General features: G+C 52.0%; 9 protein-coding genes across 9 annotated transcripts; 3 read left to right on the top strand and 6 right to left on the bottom strand.

Moving 5' to 3' along the window:
* Nucleotides 1-329: 329 nt before the first annotated feature.
* Nucleotides 330-1469, bottom strand: ATNIH1004_011185 (uncharacterized protein; the record flags this gene model as incomplete). Its single annotated transcript, XM_033575751.1, has 1 exon — nt 330-1469. The coding sequence occupies one exon, from the start codon at nt 1467-1469 to the stop codon at nt 330-332; it is 1140 nt and encodes a 379-aa protein (XP_033421606.1).
* A 220-nt stretch (nt 1470-1689) lies between these two features.
* ATNIH1004_011184 (uncharacterized protein) lies at nt 1690-3243 on the bottom strand (the record flags this gene model as incomplete). The annotated part of the gene is made up of 3 exons (XM_033575750.1): nt 1690-1788; nt 1829-2435; nt 2501-3243. The coding sequence occupies 3 exons, from the start codon at nt 3241-3243 to the stop codon at nt 1690-1692; spliced, it is 1449 nt and encodes a 482-aa protein (XP_033421605.1).
* A 770-nt stretch (nt 3244-4013) lies between these two features.
* ATNIH1004_011183 (uncharacterized protein) lies at nt 4014-4352 on the bottom strand (the record flags this gene model as incomplete). The annotated part of the gene is made up of 1 exon (XM_033575749.1): nt 4014-4352. One exon carries the CDS (start codon nt 4350-4352, stop codon nt 4014-4016), a length of 339 nt encoding a protein of 112 aa, XP_033421604.1.
* A 590-nt stretch (nt 4353-4942) lies between these two features.
* Nucleotides 4943-6617, top strand: ATNIH1004_011182 (putative MFS transporter; the record flags this gene model as incomplete). Its single annotated transcript, XM_033575748.1, has 4 exons — nt 4943-5929; nt 6001-6365; nt 6430-6529; nt 6594-6617. The coding sequence occupies 4 exons, from the start codon at nt 4943-4945 to the stop codon at nt 6615-6617; spliced, it is 1476 nt and encodes a 491-aa protein (XP_033421603.1).
* Nucleotides 6618-7067: 450 nt separating this feature from the next.
* On the top strand, nt 7068-8018 carry ATNIH1004_011181 (uncharacterized protein; the record flags this gene model as incomplete). Its single annotated transcript, XM_033575747.1, has 3 exons — nt 7068-7166; nt 7321-7360; nt 7660-8018. 3 exons carry the CDS (start codon nt 7068-7070, stop codon nt 8016-8018), a joined length of 498 nt encoding a protein of 165 aa, XP_033421602.1.
* A 116-nt stretch (nt 8019-8134) lies between these two features.
* ATNIH1004_011180 (uncharacterized protein) lies at nt 8135-8497 on the bottom strand (the record flags this gene model as incomplete). The annotated part of the gene is made up of 1 exon (XM_033575746.1): nt 8135-8497. The coding sequence occupies one exon, from the start codon at nt 8495-8497 to the stop codon at nt 8135-8137; it is 363 nt and encodes a 120-aa protein (XP_033421601.1).
* A 340-nt stretch (nt 8498-8837) lies between these two features.
* ATNIH1004_011179 (putative dynein intermediate chain) lies at nt 8838-11029 on the bottom strand (the record flags this gene model as incomplete). Its single annotated transcript, XM_033575745.1, has 3 exons — nt 8838-9962; nt 10024-10839; nt 10898-11029. The coding sequence occupies 3 exons, from the start codon at nt 11027-11029 to the stop codon at nt 8838-8840; spliced, it is 2073 nt and encodes a 690-aa protein (XP_033421600.1).
* Nucleotides 11030-11360: 331 nt separating this feature from the next.
* Nucleotides 11361-11846, top strand: ATNIH1004_011178 (ATP synthase subunit e; the record flags this gene model as incomplete). The annotated part of the gene is made up of 3 exons (XM_033575744.1): nt 11361-11384; nt 11469-11658; nt 11776-11846. The coding sequence occupies 3 exons, from the start codon at nt 11361-11363 to the stop codon at nt 11844-11846; spliced, it is 285 nt and encodes a 94-aa protein (XP_033421599.1).
* Nucleotides 11847-12356: 510 nt separating this feature from the next.
* On the bottom strand, nt 12357-13143 carry ATNIH1004_011177 (CSN8/PSMD8/EIF3K family protein; the record flags this gene model as incomplete). The annotated part of the gene is made up of 3 exons (XM_033575743.1): nt 12357-12628; nt 12680-12861; nt 12947-13143. 3 exons carry the CDS (start codon nt 13141-13143, stop codon nt 12357-12359), a joined length of 651 nt encoding a protein of 216 aa, XP_033421598.1.
* Between the last annotated feature and the right edge of the window lie 261 nt (nt 13144-13404).

The raw sequence follows: 13404 nt of genomic DNA, 5'->3' as shown, positions 1-13404 counted from the left end.
ATCCCAACACGCGGAACGGAACAAGGCTTAGGTCCGAGACTGCATAACATGTGATGTGCAGGGTGGAAATAATTCATTTCTTCCTGCTGGAAATGGGGTCTATTATGGAATTAATTAGAATAACAATATTTCTAAAAATAATCTTATATTGACAACGTTCTGGAGATCGATACGAATTGAAACTCCCGCTCCATCAAATGCAGTATGTACAGGTATAGAGCTATCCAATAGAACCCCGAAAATTGCTCCCAACAACAGCCAAAAAAAAAAAATAAAAATAAAAATAAAAATAAAATAGATACGTCATAGTAAATCCAAATGTTCACATATCAATCATAATCAGAAACATCCAACAGTTCTAGTTCCGTCCGAACGAGCGACTGGAACTCGGCTCGGGAAATCCCTGTGGCCTTGGCCAGGCGGAACAGGCTTTTGATATTGGAGCCAATGTGCTGCTTGACCCCAACTTCGCAGGAGGACTGGTTTTCCGCTTCGCGTTCCAACTTAGCCACAGCGTCGGAACTCCCCGACGAGGCGGACGACGGAAGAGGGTGGTTTAATGGCATAGGATCGTGCCCGTTGGTGACTTCACCGTTGCGAGAGGCTGCGTCATCTTGCGGCTCGGAGCCATTAATCTGGTTTTGAAGAATACTGGCAAGGATGTTTCCATTCAGCGAGGATAGCCCTGGCCGCGGTTGCTGTTCTGATGGGTCATGATTGTCCATGGCCGGTTGAACCTCGGCGTAGCGAGAAAAGTACGTCGCCTCGGACGTCTCTCGTTGGAAAGAGGACAGTATGTTGGGAGCCGGCGTCTTGGCCGACGGAGTGCGTCTCGGTGTAGTGTCGTACTGGGCCCAGTAATCGTCGTCGTTGTCGTGCTCGTCGTCCTTTGCTGAGTCTTGAGCGACGGCCTTTTCATATTTCTCGGCAGATTTCAAAGCATCCTCCATCAACTGTTCCTTTGCACGCACATTGGCCTCTCCAATCGAGTCAGACCAGTCCCTAGTATCGTCCACCGCTTGCCCGTCTTGAGGGAGCAGCTCTGCGACCCGCCATCCGGGTCCTCCAGCTTCTTCGTCCTGGGGACACCACAGGTAGAGAATCGTTAAACCATAGTCATTCAGAAGGATGCGAGACTGAAGCGTCTCCTCGTCTATCCGTTTGTACGTCACCGAGATCTCTTCGGGTAGATCAATCTCGCCAGACACGGGATGGGGCTCGAAGCTGGTGCCGTCCACCAGGGTCTGAAGACGCTCCGCTTTGTCTGCATCCCAACACAGTAGTCGAAGCCAGGATTCGGTGGGAGATGCAGAAACCGAACTGAGGACCTGTACACGTTGACGGAGGATCGGAGAGAGGAGTGAGAGAAGAGCTGGGGGAGGACGGGGCGATACGAAGGCCGTAGGAAGACACGCCAACAGTGGAGGAATGACAGTACGAGGGTCGGGGGGAGGAATCAACTCGACCATCGTGCAGTACGTCTCTCTCACTGAAAGAGAGGATGTGGTTACAGCCGATAAAGTTTATTGTGGTGAGAATCGAATTTGGCGGTGAAAAGTACTCCGTGGAATGAACTAAATAAGCGCTCGCGACAACCAAGATTGGACCACGTCCGCAAGAAGGAGAAAAGAAGAGAAGAGAAGAGAAGAGAAGAACTGAAGCAGAAAAAGAACACTACGACGCTGCCATTTATCCTACGGTCGTGGGATCTTGAGCTCCCTTCGTCCGAGTTGCGGGGTTCCCGTCGGTCGAAGGGGCCGTTTGTCGAGCTGTTAGGGATCGATTCGTCTATATGTATTAGTGGTCGTCCAGTGCGTCAGTTCATTACACTAATTTGACTCAAAATTGCTTTACTAAGTTCCCGCCGTTGCCAGCAAAAGGTAATCGCCATCAATGCCATCGTCAGCACCAAAGTGCCCCCAATGCCTGCGCCGAGTCCGATGATCAACGGTCGGTGTTGCTTCACCCATGACCCGCCATCGTCATCACCATCGTCGTCGCCGTCTCCTGCACGAGATCGCGCACATTCGTCTCCTCCCTTCCACTGGCACGTCATGTCGTCGCAGCAACGGGCATCGCGATCGCTGCACACATGCCCTCCACAGTCACAAGCCTCGCCTGGTTCCACCACGCCATTCCCACACTGACTGCCGTTGACCACCGTCCCATTGTCTCCTCCGTCTTTCACATCGCGAGCGCTCACGAGACACCGGGTGTTGACTCGGCGCGAACCCAGCTGGGAGCAAACATTGCCGATGGTGCAGGGGGAGAATCGCGTCACCCCTCCGCTGGCGGCCGGGTTCATGAGGTATTGCCCATCCGCGTCGCACGTCGACGACGACAGAGGACAGCATTGGGTGCCATCACCGGCGTCAGCCTTGCAGGCACTCGAGTCGCAGTCATGAACCGCACCGAAGGTATGGGCCGCCTCATGTCTTGGACTGGAGTTAGCCACCAGATGCATCTCATCTTAGACGTAGAAGAGGGGGTCCGCTCGTACGCAAAAACCTGCCATTCGCTCCGTGAACGAGCAACCACATTAGCTCCCCCCGTCGAGCTCGAGGAAGCAGACGCTCCAGAGTTGCACAGCTGCCCAACCCAGGAGACTCCGACCGCACCCTGTGAGCCCGAACAACCCGTCAGCAGCGACCAGAAGGCGTTGTCGTCGTTAATGGAGCTTCGCCAGGACGAGAAGCGATCTAGACGCCAGCTTAGATTGCCCTGCGGACAGGGCATGTTCCACTCCGTCGAGCCCGAGACGCTGTCAGGGCATTCGGCATCGCTGATGGTAACGTTTCGGAGTCCCAGCGAAACGTTGAAGCTGTTCTCAAAGACAACGGATGCGGTGTTGACCAAGTTAATAATGTTCCGGTGAACAGCATCAGAGGAGCTGAATGTTGCCGAGTAATTACAGTCCGTCGCTACGCCGATGTACGCAATCTGCCGGGAGGTCGGGCATCCCGATGTGCTGCCGATCAAGTCCGTCAGGCTCCTCTCTCCCCATCCGATTTGTCTTCTCTCCAGGGAAGACTCTGGCGGGGAGATGCAGGCCTGATCAGAAATTGATCCATCATGATCCGAGAAGGAGGCGGCTGGCGCCCGGTAGACGACCATCTGACCGGCCTGGTGAGGGAGACGGCCATCCTGCTGGGCCGTTTCCTCGAGTTGAATCTTATACTGTTCCGAGGCCATTGTGAACGTTCCCTCCAACCACGGGTCCGCTCGGTCACCGAGCACGATCATTCTTGCCCACCCGATAGTTGCCCACGGTCTGCCGGCGGACCCTATCTGTACGGACCCTTTTGTGACATGGTATGTTGATTGTGAGGATGGCTCAGCACCCCTGATATCCCCATAAACATTCAGATACCACACGTGGGCATTTTCGGCGGTAAAGTCTCTGTTAGTTTCTAGCAAAAAAGCTAGCGAATGATTACTCCCCTCGACATCGGCCGTGATGTTCCATCGCGATACCGTGGTGGCGTCATAAGCGGATAGGTGGGATCTAGCGTTCACCAGGCGAATCGGACTCTCGGCAGGAAAAGCTATGGTATCAGACCGTAGGTGATATGAGCTCTCTCTCCGTCTTCGTCCGGCATCGGTGGGTTTCCCGAACTCATCGACCCTCACTCACCTGTTGCGTTGGAAGCCCACGACAAAAGAGCAGCGGAAGCAGTGAGTAAATTGGGTATCTTCATTCCAAGTGGTTGTTTGCTGCGATGAAGGCCAGCGGCACGTCCGTCATGAATTGCTCCGTAGGACCCCGGGTATCAGGGGTCTAGTTGAGTCATTAGTTAGCTAGCTAGGTAGGTAGTTCATAGAGGCCGAAAGAGGTCGATGATCCAAAGGTGAATTTATAACCATCATACTTGTTGCATGTCGGTATACTCGGAAGCCAGCCTCGACTAGACCTATCTGAGTGCGAATGCATAGAATTGTCGTCGTCATCGGTTCTTAGCACGATCCAGTCGCGCTTCTGCCCGGATGAGAATAGATAGATCACGACACGACTACTACAACCCATTGAATCCATTGGTTTGATCAACCTTCTCGCCGCCGTCCGAACCAGCCACACAGTCACCAGGTCCAAGGGACCGTTGAACCAGTGTGGGCTTCCCCAGAGATAGGAGGAGCACGATGTCAGCAACGGTTTCCCTGTCATCACCATTGGTCGCTCTGAAGTATAGACTCTTTCGATGACGAAAGGAGCCATTAAGGTTCAGAACGGAAGGTTCTGGAAATCTCCACTGTGTCCGTTCTTGGCCTTTCAGCGAAGTATCATGGCAGAGACAGTCTATGAATCTTGCAGCCTTTTTTGACCGCTGGCCCTGTACTGTGTAGTGTATTGGCATTTTTATCTTGATTATTGTCGTAATTCATGGCAATCAGACTCGTCAACGTGGACCGACCATGCGAAGAGAATCTGCTTTGAGTAAGTCATCCCTCCTAGCACAGCTTGCTCGATCGCAGCGGATCTCATCATCTCGTCCATGGGGAAATCGTAGTAGAAGGTAGTATTTATCCTGATAGAGATTCGCGAGAGTCCTCAGTAGCTCAGAACGACCATTCATCGGATCCACCAGTGGCCAGAGATCGACCGCGACTCTTCACCAGCATCGTGGATCTAACTAACTTATTAGCGAGACACACCTGTCACTCGTCTTGTTGGTCAATAATATCCCCTAAGATCCCACAGACCATTGCTTAAATCCTCCGCGTCAGGGTGAATCGAGACCGGGCGATCTGCAACGGTGCATGACTACTTGATCGCTAATCGAGAACGCGACTTCGGTGGGTTTCCATCTGGTGCCAAAATGCCGGGACTTCGCCGCTGTGTCACCCCTCGCCGTGCCATAGATTGATTGCTCTCAACCAGACGGAAAGGAAAGGGAAGAAAAGGAAATTAGACGGGACATACGCACGAGGGATTCAGATGTCCAGGATGAGGGAGAAGCCCCCTGGCATGGCGCCGGTCGCTGCCACTATGGCCCAGGTGCCTCGGTTGGAGTCCCACGAGACAGACCCAGAGCTCATGAACGAATTCATGCCAGAAGAGTGGAAGCCGCTGGAAAAGAAGATCCGACGCATGGTAGACCTGCGTCTGTGTACAATCGCGGGCGTCCTGTGCAGTCTGAACCTCCTGGACTCGGGCATTCTCTCCTCGGCCTCGGTAACGAGCATGCTGGAGGACCTCGATCTACAGGGGACGCGCTACTCCGTCTCCATCTTCATCTTCACGATTGCCAGTGTCGTGTTCCAGCTGCCCTGTACGGTCGCCGTGCGCTGGGTCGGCCCACGTCTCTGGTTCTCGGGCATCACCATCTGCTTCGGACTGATCACCATGTGCACGGCATTCATCCATTCCTGGCGACAGATGATTGCTCTCCGCATCCTCCTGGGCATCGCCATGTCTGGCATCTATCCAGGCCTGACGTACCTGGTCAGCACCTGGTACACCCGTCGGGAGCAGCAGCTGCGCTTTGCCTTCCTCCAGACGGGTGAGGTCACGGCGTTGGCCACCGGCAACATCGTCAACTTCGGTCTGAACCTGTTGGATGGACGCGCGGGCTTGCGAGGCTGGCGCTGGATGTACCTCGTGCAGGGTCTCATCACATGTGTCATAGGCATTGTCACCTACTGGTGGATGGTCGACTTCCCGGAGAACGCCGAGAACAGTTTCTACTTCCTGTCCAGCACGCAGGCAAAAATCGCCGTGCGACGGATCCAAATCGACCGCGACGATGTTGTGCCGGAGCCACTGACCTGGCGCAGGATCACCGTCCACTTCTTGGATCCCCAATTGTACGGATTCGCCGGCATGTTCTTTCTTCTGAACCTAGTGTCGACCGCCTTGAGCTACTTTCTTCCCATCATCCTGCAGTCAGGAATGGGGTTTTCCGGTAACAAATCGATCCTACTCTCTACGCCGGTAAGTTATGCCCCATCCGGATATCCATTAATTAGGTGGTCTCCTTTCCACTGGGTTGACATTTGAATCAGCCGTATTACTGGTCCATCGTCCCCGTTCTCTTCACCTCCCTCATCGGAGACAGGTATCGCATTCGCGGGCCCCTGATCACCTTCAATGCGCTCTGCCTGATAGGAGGGTTCCTGATGTTTGGTCTCCCGGCCTCCACACAAGTCACAGTACGGTACCTCGGCACTTTCCTGGCTACTGGAGCTTATATCTCAAACTGGGCTGCGCTGAACGCCTTCATGGCCAACAATGTGGTGGGACAATGGAAGCGAGCCACCACCGCAGCCGCCGTGGCGGCCTGTAACGGGTTGGGCGGCGTGGCAGGCAGCTATATCGTGCGACAGCAGGAGGCGCCACAGTATACAACGGCTGTCTGGGTCTCGATCGGGTAAGCATCACCAGAAGACAAATAACATAAGTGGTTGGCGGACAACGATCTGATCGTGATGTAGGTCGCATATTCTGATGATCGCCGTTGTGGGTATATTCACCATCTGCTTTTATGCAAGTAATAAACAGCATGACCGAAGTGGACGTCTCCTTCAGAACACGGTAGGTGGAATGACAAGATTCAGAGAGTTGAAGCCAGTGCTGATCAGATTTCTTTTCTATATAGGTTGGATTCCGGTATACCTATTGAATATCGCCATGGACAGCAGCTCCCTTATGACGTTATGCATGAAACGATTCTCAAAATCCGAATAGACGGCGTAGTATCTGTTATATATTATGTCCACCTAATCATAGTCTAATTAGGCCTGTAATCTTTGGAAGGAGGTTATGGAGTATCGACCAGATGATTCAATCCTGATTGTCGTGGTTGGTCTCTAGTATATTAGCCTTACCATTCTTCAGGTGCATCGATGGATATCCCCACCTTTCACCCTTGTATATTTCCTCTTTATAACCTCGTTGCAGGTATTCTCTCCTGAAAACAGCTGTTTTTCTTTCTTTCTCCTTTTAGTTTTTATCATATTGTCCTTGATTCTCAAGTAATTCCAAAATGGACAGCGATAATATCGCCTTTATTTTGTCCATTGATGCGCAAATCGCCACTATGTCTGACACCGTACAATCAACCAAATAAGACATGGACGATGAGACTCATTCCAAGGCCATCCAGGCAGCCCGAGAACTACTGGGCGCGTTGGTCTCCCCAGCAGAACCTGTGATCCAAGATGTCGTGATGGTATGTTGAGAAGGATAGATCTCTCTCGCCCAATCCACAGTCAACACTTCCATATACGTAGATGTCTTCACGAACCATGTTTTACCAATGGCACTCCGCATGGGGGGGTGTTTAGAGTAATTGGCGAAAACAAGATCATGGGACATCTATACAGCAGATTGCTGAGAAATCCGGAGCCAGCGTGATCCTGATCGGTAGGTCTGGCCTTTTTCATCCTCATCGTAGAACCAATTTTGAGATGATCACCATGTTAGGAAACATGTTGTATGCCGATAACACTACATTACCCCAGAGCAGATCATGAGATTAATCGCAGCCGATGGATACGTGATCGAGGACGATGTGCATACATAAAAACCGATTCCACTTACGATGGTCATGGCCGATACTGACATCGAGGCAACAACTATAGCATGGCCCGTTCATTTTCCAAGTATTCATGTAGTAGGTATGTGCTAATGCCCATCTGTAATTGCTTGCTGCTTTGATATAGGTGCCTTCTGCATCACAAGGGCTCCGGAATTCTTCCATCAAAACAACATCCAATTCGCCATGAACACCGAGCCCAGCTATTTCGACTGGCTTGGCCACAACCCGGAACTTGCCAGTGATTTCCAACTGTGGATGACCCTGAAGCAGCGAGCCACTCCCAACTGGGTGGATTGGTTCGATATCCAGGGCAGGATTCTCGAAGTGTTCCAGAGCGAATCGGCAGACAATGATCATGTTTTGCTGGTCGAGCATTGGCGGTGGCGAAGGCCATTATCTGCACACATTGGATGGCCGATTCATGCATTTTCCAAGATTGTTGGTTCTACAGGACACGCCACATGTAATCTCGAGCATTCGTGATCCTCCCAAAGGGACTAGTCTTATGTCTTACGACTTCTTCTGCTCGCAGCCGGTGAAAGGAAGTCGATATTCTTGTTAATCTTTGAACCTGTTTGTAAGTATGCTTGGCCATCTCCCTATTGACAGTGGTGCTTGTACGCGCGAGAGCATATTGCATGCTCTGGATCCCGCATAACTGGTTGGATATGCAAGCCCGTACCATCCTTAGCAATGTCGTCGACGCTATGGAACGGGGGTACTCCCGGCTGATCATTAATGAGCAGATTATTCCCGATAAAATCTGTGACTTCGCCACGGTATGTATGAGTATTATGATGATGATCCAGGTCGCCGGCGACCTTGGAGCGGACCGAAAAGCAATGGCGTGAGCTGCTCGCTTCAGTCGGTTTGAAGAATATCTCCTTCCATCGGCCTCCAAGTGGTGGTGGTGGGTGTATAATTGAAGCAGTGACAGAGTAGGCGTACGATAGTGGACCCATATTGGTGGATCATTCGTGTCTAGGAGACTTGATGGATGGATTCTATGAATTTATCTTCTAGGTTCTCTTGCCCTAAATACAAGCATACATACATCAACTAGGCGCCCACGGGGTATATGATAAACTAAATAAAGGCGCCACTCAAAGAAATGTTGATACATCTAGGGGTCGAAGTCAGTGAAACAAAAGATTTCAATGTCTGTTGATGAGAATCTTGACAGTCGCCAGCACCAGAAATCCATTCTTCCACCCAAGAGGTCTTCTATGACACAAATTACTTTGTCGCTATTTCGTTCCATGACCACTTACAAGAAGGAAAGTCTGGTGTAGTCGTTGCTATTCAGTTCATCCGGTCGCTTTGCTCCAGCTTCCCTACCAGTCGTTTCATTCCTGTCCACTCCTCGGCTGGAACATCCTCAGGGGTACCACTAAGGCCCTTTCCTACCTCGAATACTGTAACGACACCATCGAGTCCACCAGTTGCAATCCGCTTGCCTTCCCGTTCTTCCCAAGCAACCTTGTTGAGGCTCCTGGTCAAAATACCCCCACGGCCCGTGGATGGGGTTGTCCGCACGACAGGCACCTCGGTGTCAGCGTAGAGATCCCAAACTTCGAGGTGACCAGCACCGTCGACAAGGGAGAAGACTCCAGGGCGATGGGGAGACCAGCGCACATCATAGACGACATCCTCTCGGTTGATATCGAGGATGGGTGTCACGACTTGTGCTGCCGTTATGGCCGAGGTGGCCGGCGCTGTGGTTGCCGGCGGTCGAACACGCCACAGTTTTACACTCCAGTCTAAGCTTGAGCTCAACATCAAGTCGCCCAAGTCCACGGGCCCTCGTGCCGGGTGGAATGCAGTTGACATAATTGGGGCTGCATGGCCGCGGTATGAAAGACGGTGGTCTGTACCTGCCTTTGCACCGGCCCGATCGTAACGGTGGCAAGGATATATGCCTCCTTCTTCGGTACCAACAATAAAGAAAGTTGGGTCCGATTGCGGGAATGACATGGTAGTGGGCGCAAGGTCTTCTGTTTTCGACGGCGGAGGGGTGGACAGTTCGAGGTATTCCTGAGGTTGGGAAAGCATGTCAACTGTCCAGCTGCAAACAACGCCATCCGTGGAAGCAGTCAAGATGTTGTGAGCATTTTGTGTACCAATGATCGAAATGCTGTAAACCGGATGTGTGTGACCAGACCCGGTCAACGGTGTCTTTTGCACCGGTGCACCACCGCCCGCTCGTGATGATCGAGTGTCCCAAAGTAAGACTTGTCCTGAGTAGGAGCCACCGACGATAAGGTTAGGATGGAATGGGGAGAATTTAGCTGTCAGGATATCGGAGGTAGAATGAAAGACATATTCCGGGCGAGAGTGCAGGTGTTGGTTCCAGACCTGCACAAGACCATCTGGCTCATGGGGCGCCGAAGGGTTCTTGGTATACGAGGCCAAAACAAGTTCTGGAAACTGTAGACTACCGTTCAGAAACGTTTTGAATGGCGTAGCATGGGTTTGAAGAGCAGCATACCTTTGGAGAAAAGCTCACGTCACTGATCATGCGCTTCTTGCTCCATCGCTCATCCCAGAATTGGCAAACCTCCCTGATACCTCTCCTTTTCCTTCCATGTTCTTCATCATCCTCAAGCTCGCCATAGACTCCCCCAAGTTCATAGTCTGCGAGAACATCGTATTCTTCGTCGAGTGCACGTTCAATCACCTTTGCCGACCGTTCCACGAAGTCCAAGAACTCGTCAGAGGAGGTGACTGCTTTCAACTCGTCCTCCTCCAGGGTGCGCAACGGGTATCGCAGGTGTGTCGGCTCGGAAGCAGCGTCGTTATGGGAATTCTGCTGCGTGGCCCGTAATTCCTCTTCAATTTCCTTCCGGAGTTTTTTTCGGATTTCCTCATCGCTTTCGCGCTCTTTTTTGGTCCGACGTTTATTATTTGAACCTAGATGGTCCTGAGAATCTTCGCCTTCTGACTCAGCCGACGAACCATCTTGCCGGTACTGTTTCAAGTCATCGGTCTGTACTGCTTTGCTGTACGTGACGATTTCCGGTTTCGGCTCAGGGGGAGGTGCATCAGGGCCAGAGGGGTAGGTCTCCGCTCCGACAGTCTGAACCGCGATCGACTGCGAATACGGCCGCGTCGTAGGACTGAATGCTTCGGTATTATCGCCGCTCAGCTGACTGGCACTCAGCACGGAATTTGGTCTGCTCCCTTTTCGCGAGGGGCCCTCTGCCCCGTGGCTTATAGAAGCCGATCCGGGGCGGTCAACGAGACGAGAGATCAGATCATCGAGCTCTGCTCTACTATCAGAACGACTGGGGACCGGGGAGACAATCTACAAGACAGCTCAGCATTTACGGATCTCCAAATGGATGTGGGACGGTGTTTGGTACCTCTGAAGCATCCCCGGTGTTAGCCCGTGTTTGGGAGAACTCCTGCTGGCGTAGCTCCCTCTGTCGCTTGAGTTCTGCAAGTTTGGCTCTTTTGGCCAGGATCTCCGCCTTTCGCTGCTGCATAGAAGCCATTGTGATGAGAGTTCGTCTGGAAGGCCCGGCTCGCAGAGTCCCATCCAGACTGAGCAGGTGAGAGGTATATTATTTACTTCGTCGACGATGATTGTTGCTCTGCTTTGCCCGTGCGGCGCGCAGCGCGGGTCGGCGGATGACATAAGCCATCGGAGGGCCGGCCGGAAAAACTCGCGACAGGAACTTCGCCTTGACCAGCATCTGAGTATCCTGTCTGATTGCCAGCCATTGACAATCGATTCCCTGCAAACGGTCATTCGGAATCCGGCTCCTATCCTTTGTGTACTTTGTCCTCTTCGATTGCCGCTCCGGACGCCAGGGCCTTCTCAAAATGGCTACCACACAAGCTGTCAACGTGAGTGTCTGTCCACAAGGGCTACCGTATGGTTCTGATAACAAAGCACCCTGGATATACTTACATGGCCATGTCGCAATGTAGGTTCTGCGCTACTCGGCTCTAGTAGCCGGTCTTGTCTACGGTGTCTACCGTCAGTCCTCGATTACCTCCACTGCCAAACAGGCGGAAGCCAATCGTGAATATGCCCGCCAGGAGCGCCTGATCCAACAGGCCAAGGCGGAATGGAAGAAGAAGACGGCACCCAAGGAGACTAACGCACAAAACGGTGGAGGTATGTCACGATTGCTGGCCGTCTGACCTTCGTACAATGCCTCCTGTGCCTTCCGATAAGGCAGCAGCACGACGTATCTGACCACGTATCTGACCGACACTAACGCTATACTCCTAGTCATCACGGATCCCGAGGACAGCCGGTTCGACCTGGAAGCATACCTGAAGATGAAGGCTGGAGAGAACTAAAAGTATACCATGAGAGGTACCACGTGTGAGGATGATTCGGCAATAAGCGCGGTACGGAGAGCGTACCTCCGAGGGTACAAGAAGGGTGGTTCGGGATCAACCCGATTATGTATTATTGTTTGGTCTAATTTCCCAGAGTCGTGTCCTTGTGAGCGAAAGGAATGATGTTCTTTATTACTATGTTTAGAGGTTCTCTCCGAGTCTTGTACATACCCCGGGCTGTCGTGGATCTGTACACTACAGTTGGACCAGAAGAGCAAGTGATCCTGTTGTATGTTTAGGTTCGGTGCAGATCTCACTGTCCTATTTGTGTCCTCGGATGACGGTCCTCTCTCGGTACAAACTTATAACATAAGACCATCAAGCCATTCTTGCGCTGCTCGGGAACCCGTCAAGGAGGGGAGGGTTTAGCTGCCGCATCTGCTCCCCCCTCAGTTCCAAGGGTATAGGTAGATCATCGGGCTTTCATTAAGTGTTAGACGATTTTTAATTTTGTCCCAGTCGTATCCTTTAACCTCCATACTTGCTTATCAAGGCCATGATCTGGTCCAACCCTTGGGAGGGATCTCCCGTTGTTTCTGGGACCACCGGGATAGGTTTCGGATGAAGAAGCTTTGTCTCTTTATCCCACTTCCACTCACGGGCTGTAAACTTTTGGATGATGGCTGGATCACCCTGCTCTGCCAAGTCCGGATCAAGGCCAAGGTAACTGGCCGCCGCTGCGGGTCTGATCGCCTCGTAAGCCCGGCTTACTTCCTTGAAGGTCTTTTCTTGGAAATGGGCTACATAGGATGTTAGACAATTCCTGTCAGAAACATACGAAGATAACCTACCGTCATATTTCGATACGATGGGCTTCAGTTGCTCTGACCACGGTAGCTCCCTCAACGCTTTGTAGACCTGCTCATAGTTCCTCTGCCATACGGCCCGTAGTACAACCGAGCAGTTCTGTAGGGAAGGATCATTTTGGGAAACACTCTGTGGCACTCGCTGTGTCAATGCACGGGCTTCGTATCTGTACCGGTGGAGCAATGATGGCATATATCAGCTATCCGAATGAAGACAAAGTCAGTAGACGTCCAGGGAAAGGCAGAGCGCACAGTTGATCTGTTAAAAGGTGGGAAAAAAAGAAGGTCGAGTAGAATAGGCTGAGAAAGAGAGGTTTCTCGCCCTTCTTCGACGAGAGTAGCAAAGCTTCGCCTTCATATTGGGATAGAATGTCATAGAGCTCGGAGTGAGAGGGAGCAGATGAGAGTATTGTGGAGATTCGTTCCGTCGAAAGCGGAGGTAGGTCCATCGTGATAAATCGCTAGATATGAAATTTGACTCCGATCGATGCAGACAAGGGAATCAATTGTTGGTGAGATGATGCGGGGACTCGGAGGGTTCCCCAACTGTAATTACCGTACGGCGCCAAGCCTAAGAGACCACCTGGCGCAGCTCTCTCCATCAATCAACCATCTCGCTCCCTCTTTCTCAACCAGGCCCAAGACAAGACAGGAGCCAGTTTATATCGTCCTTGACCTCCCCGCTTTGTTGGTTCCTCTTTTCTTTTCTG

The sequence above is a fragment of the Aspergillus tanneri genome (genome assembly GCF_003426965.1).
Source record: "Aspergillus tanneri strain NIH1004 chromosome Unknown AapTan_8_pilon_pilon_pilon, whole genome shotgun sequence".
In the NCBI taxonomy this organism is placed as follows: Eukaryota; Fungi; Ascomycota; class Eurotiomycetes; order Eurotiales; family Aspergillaceae; genus Aspergillus; species Aspergillus tanneri.
Note: the sequence above shows the minus strand (reverse complement) of the source record. Positions and strands in the feature narration are given on the sequence as shown.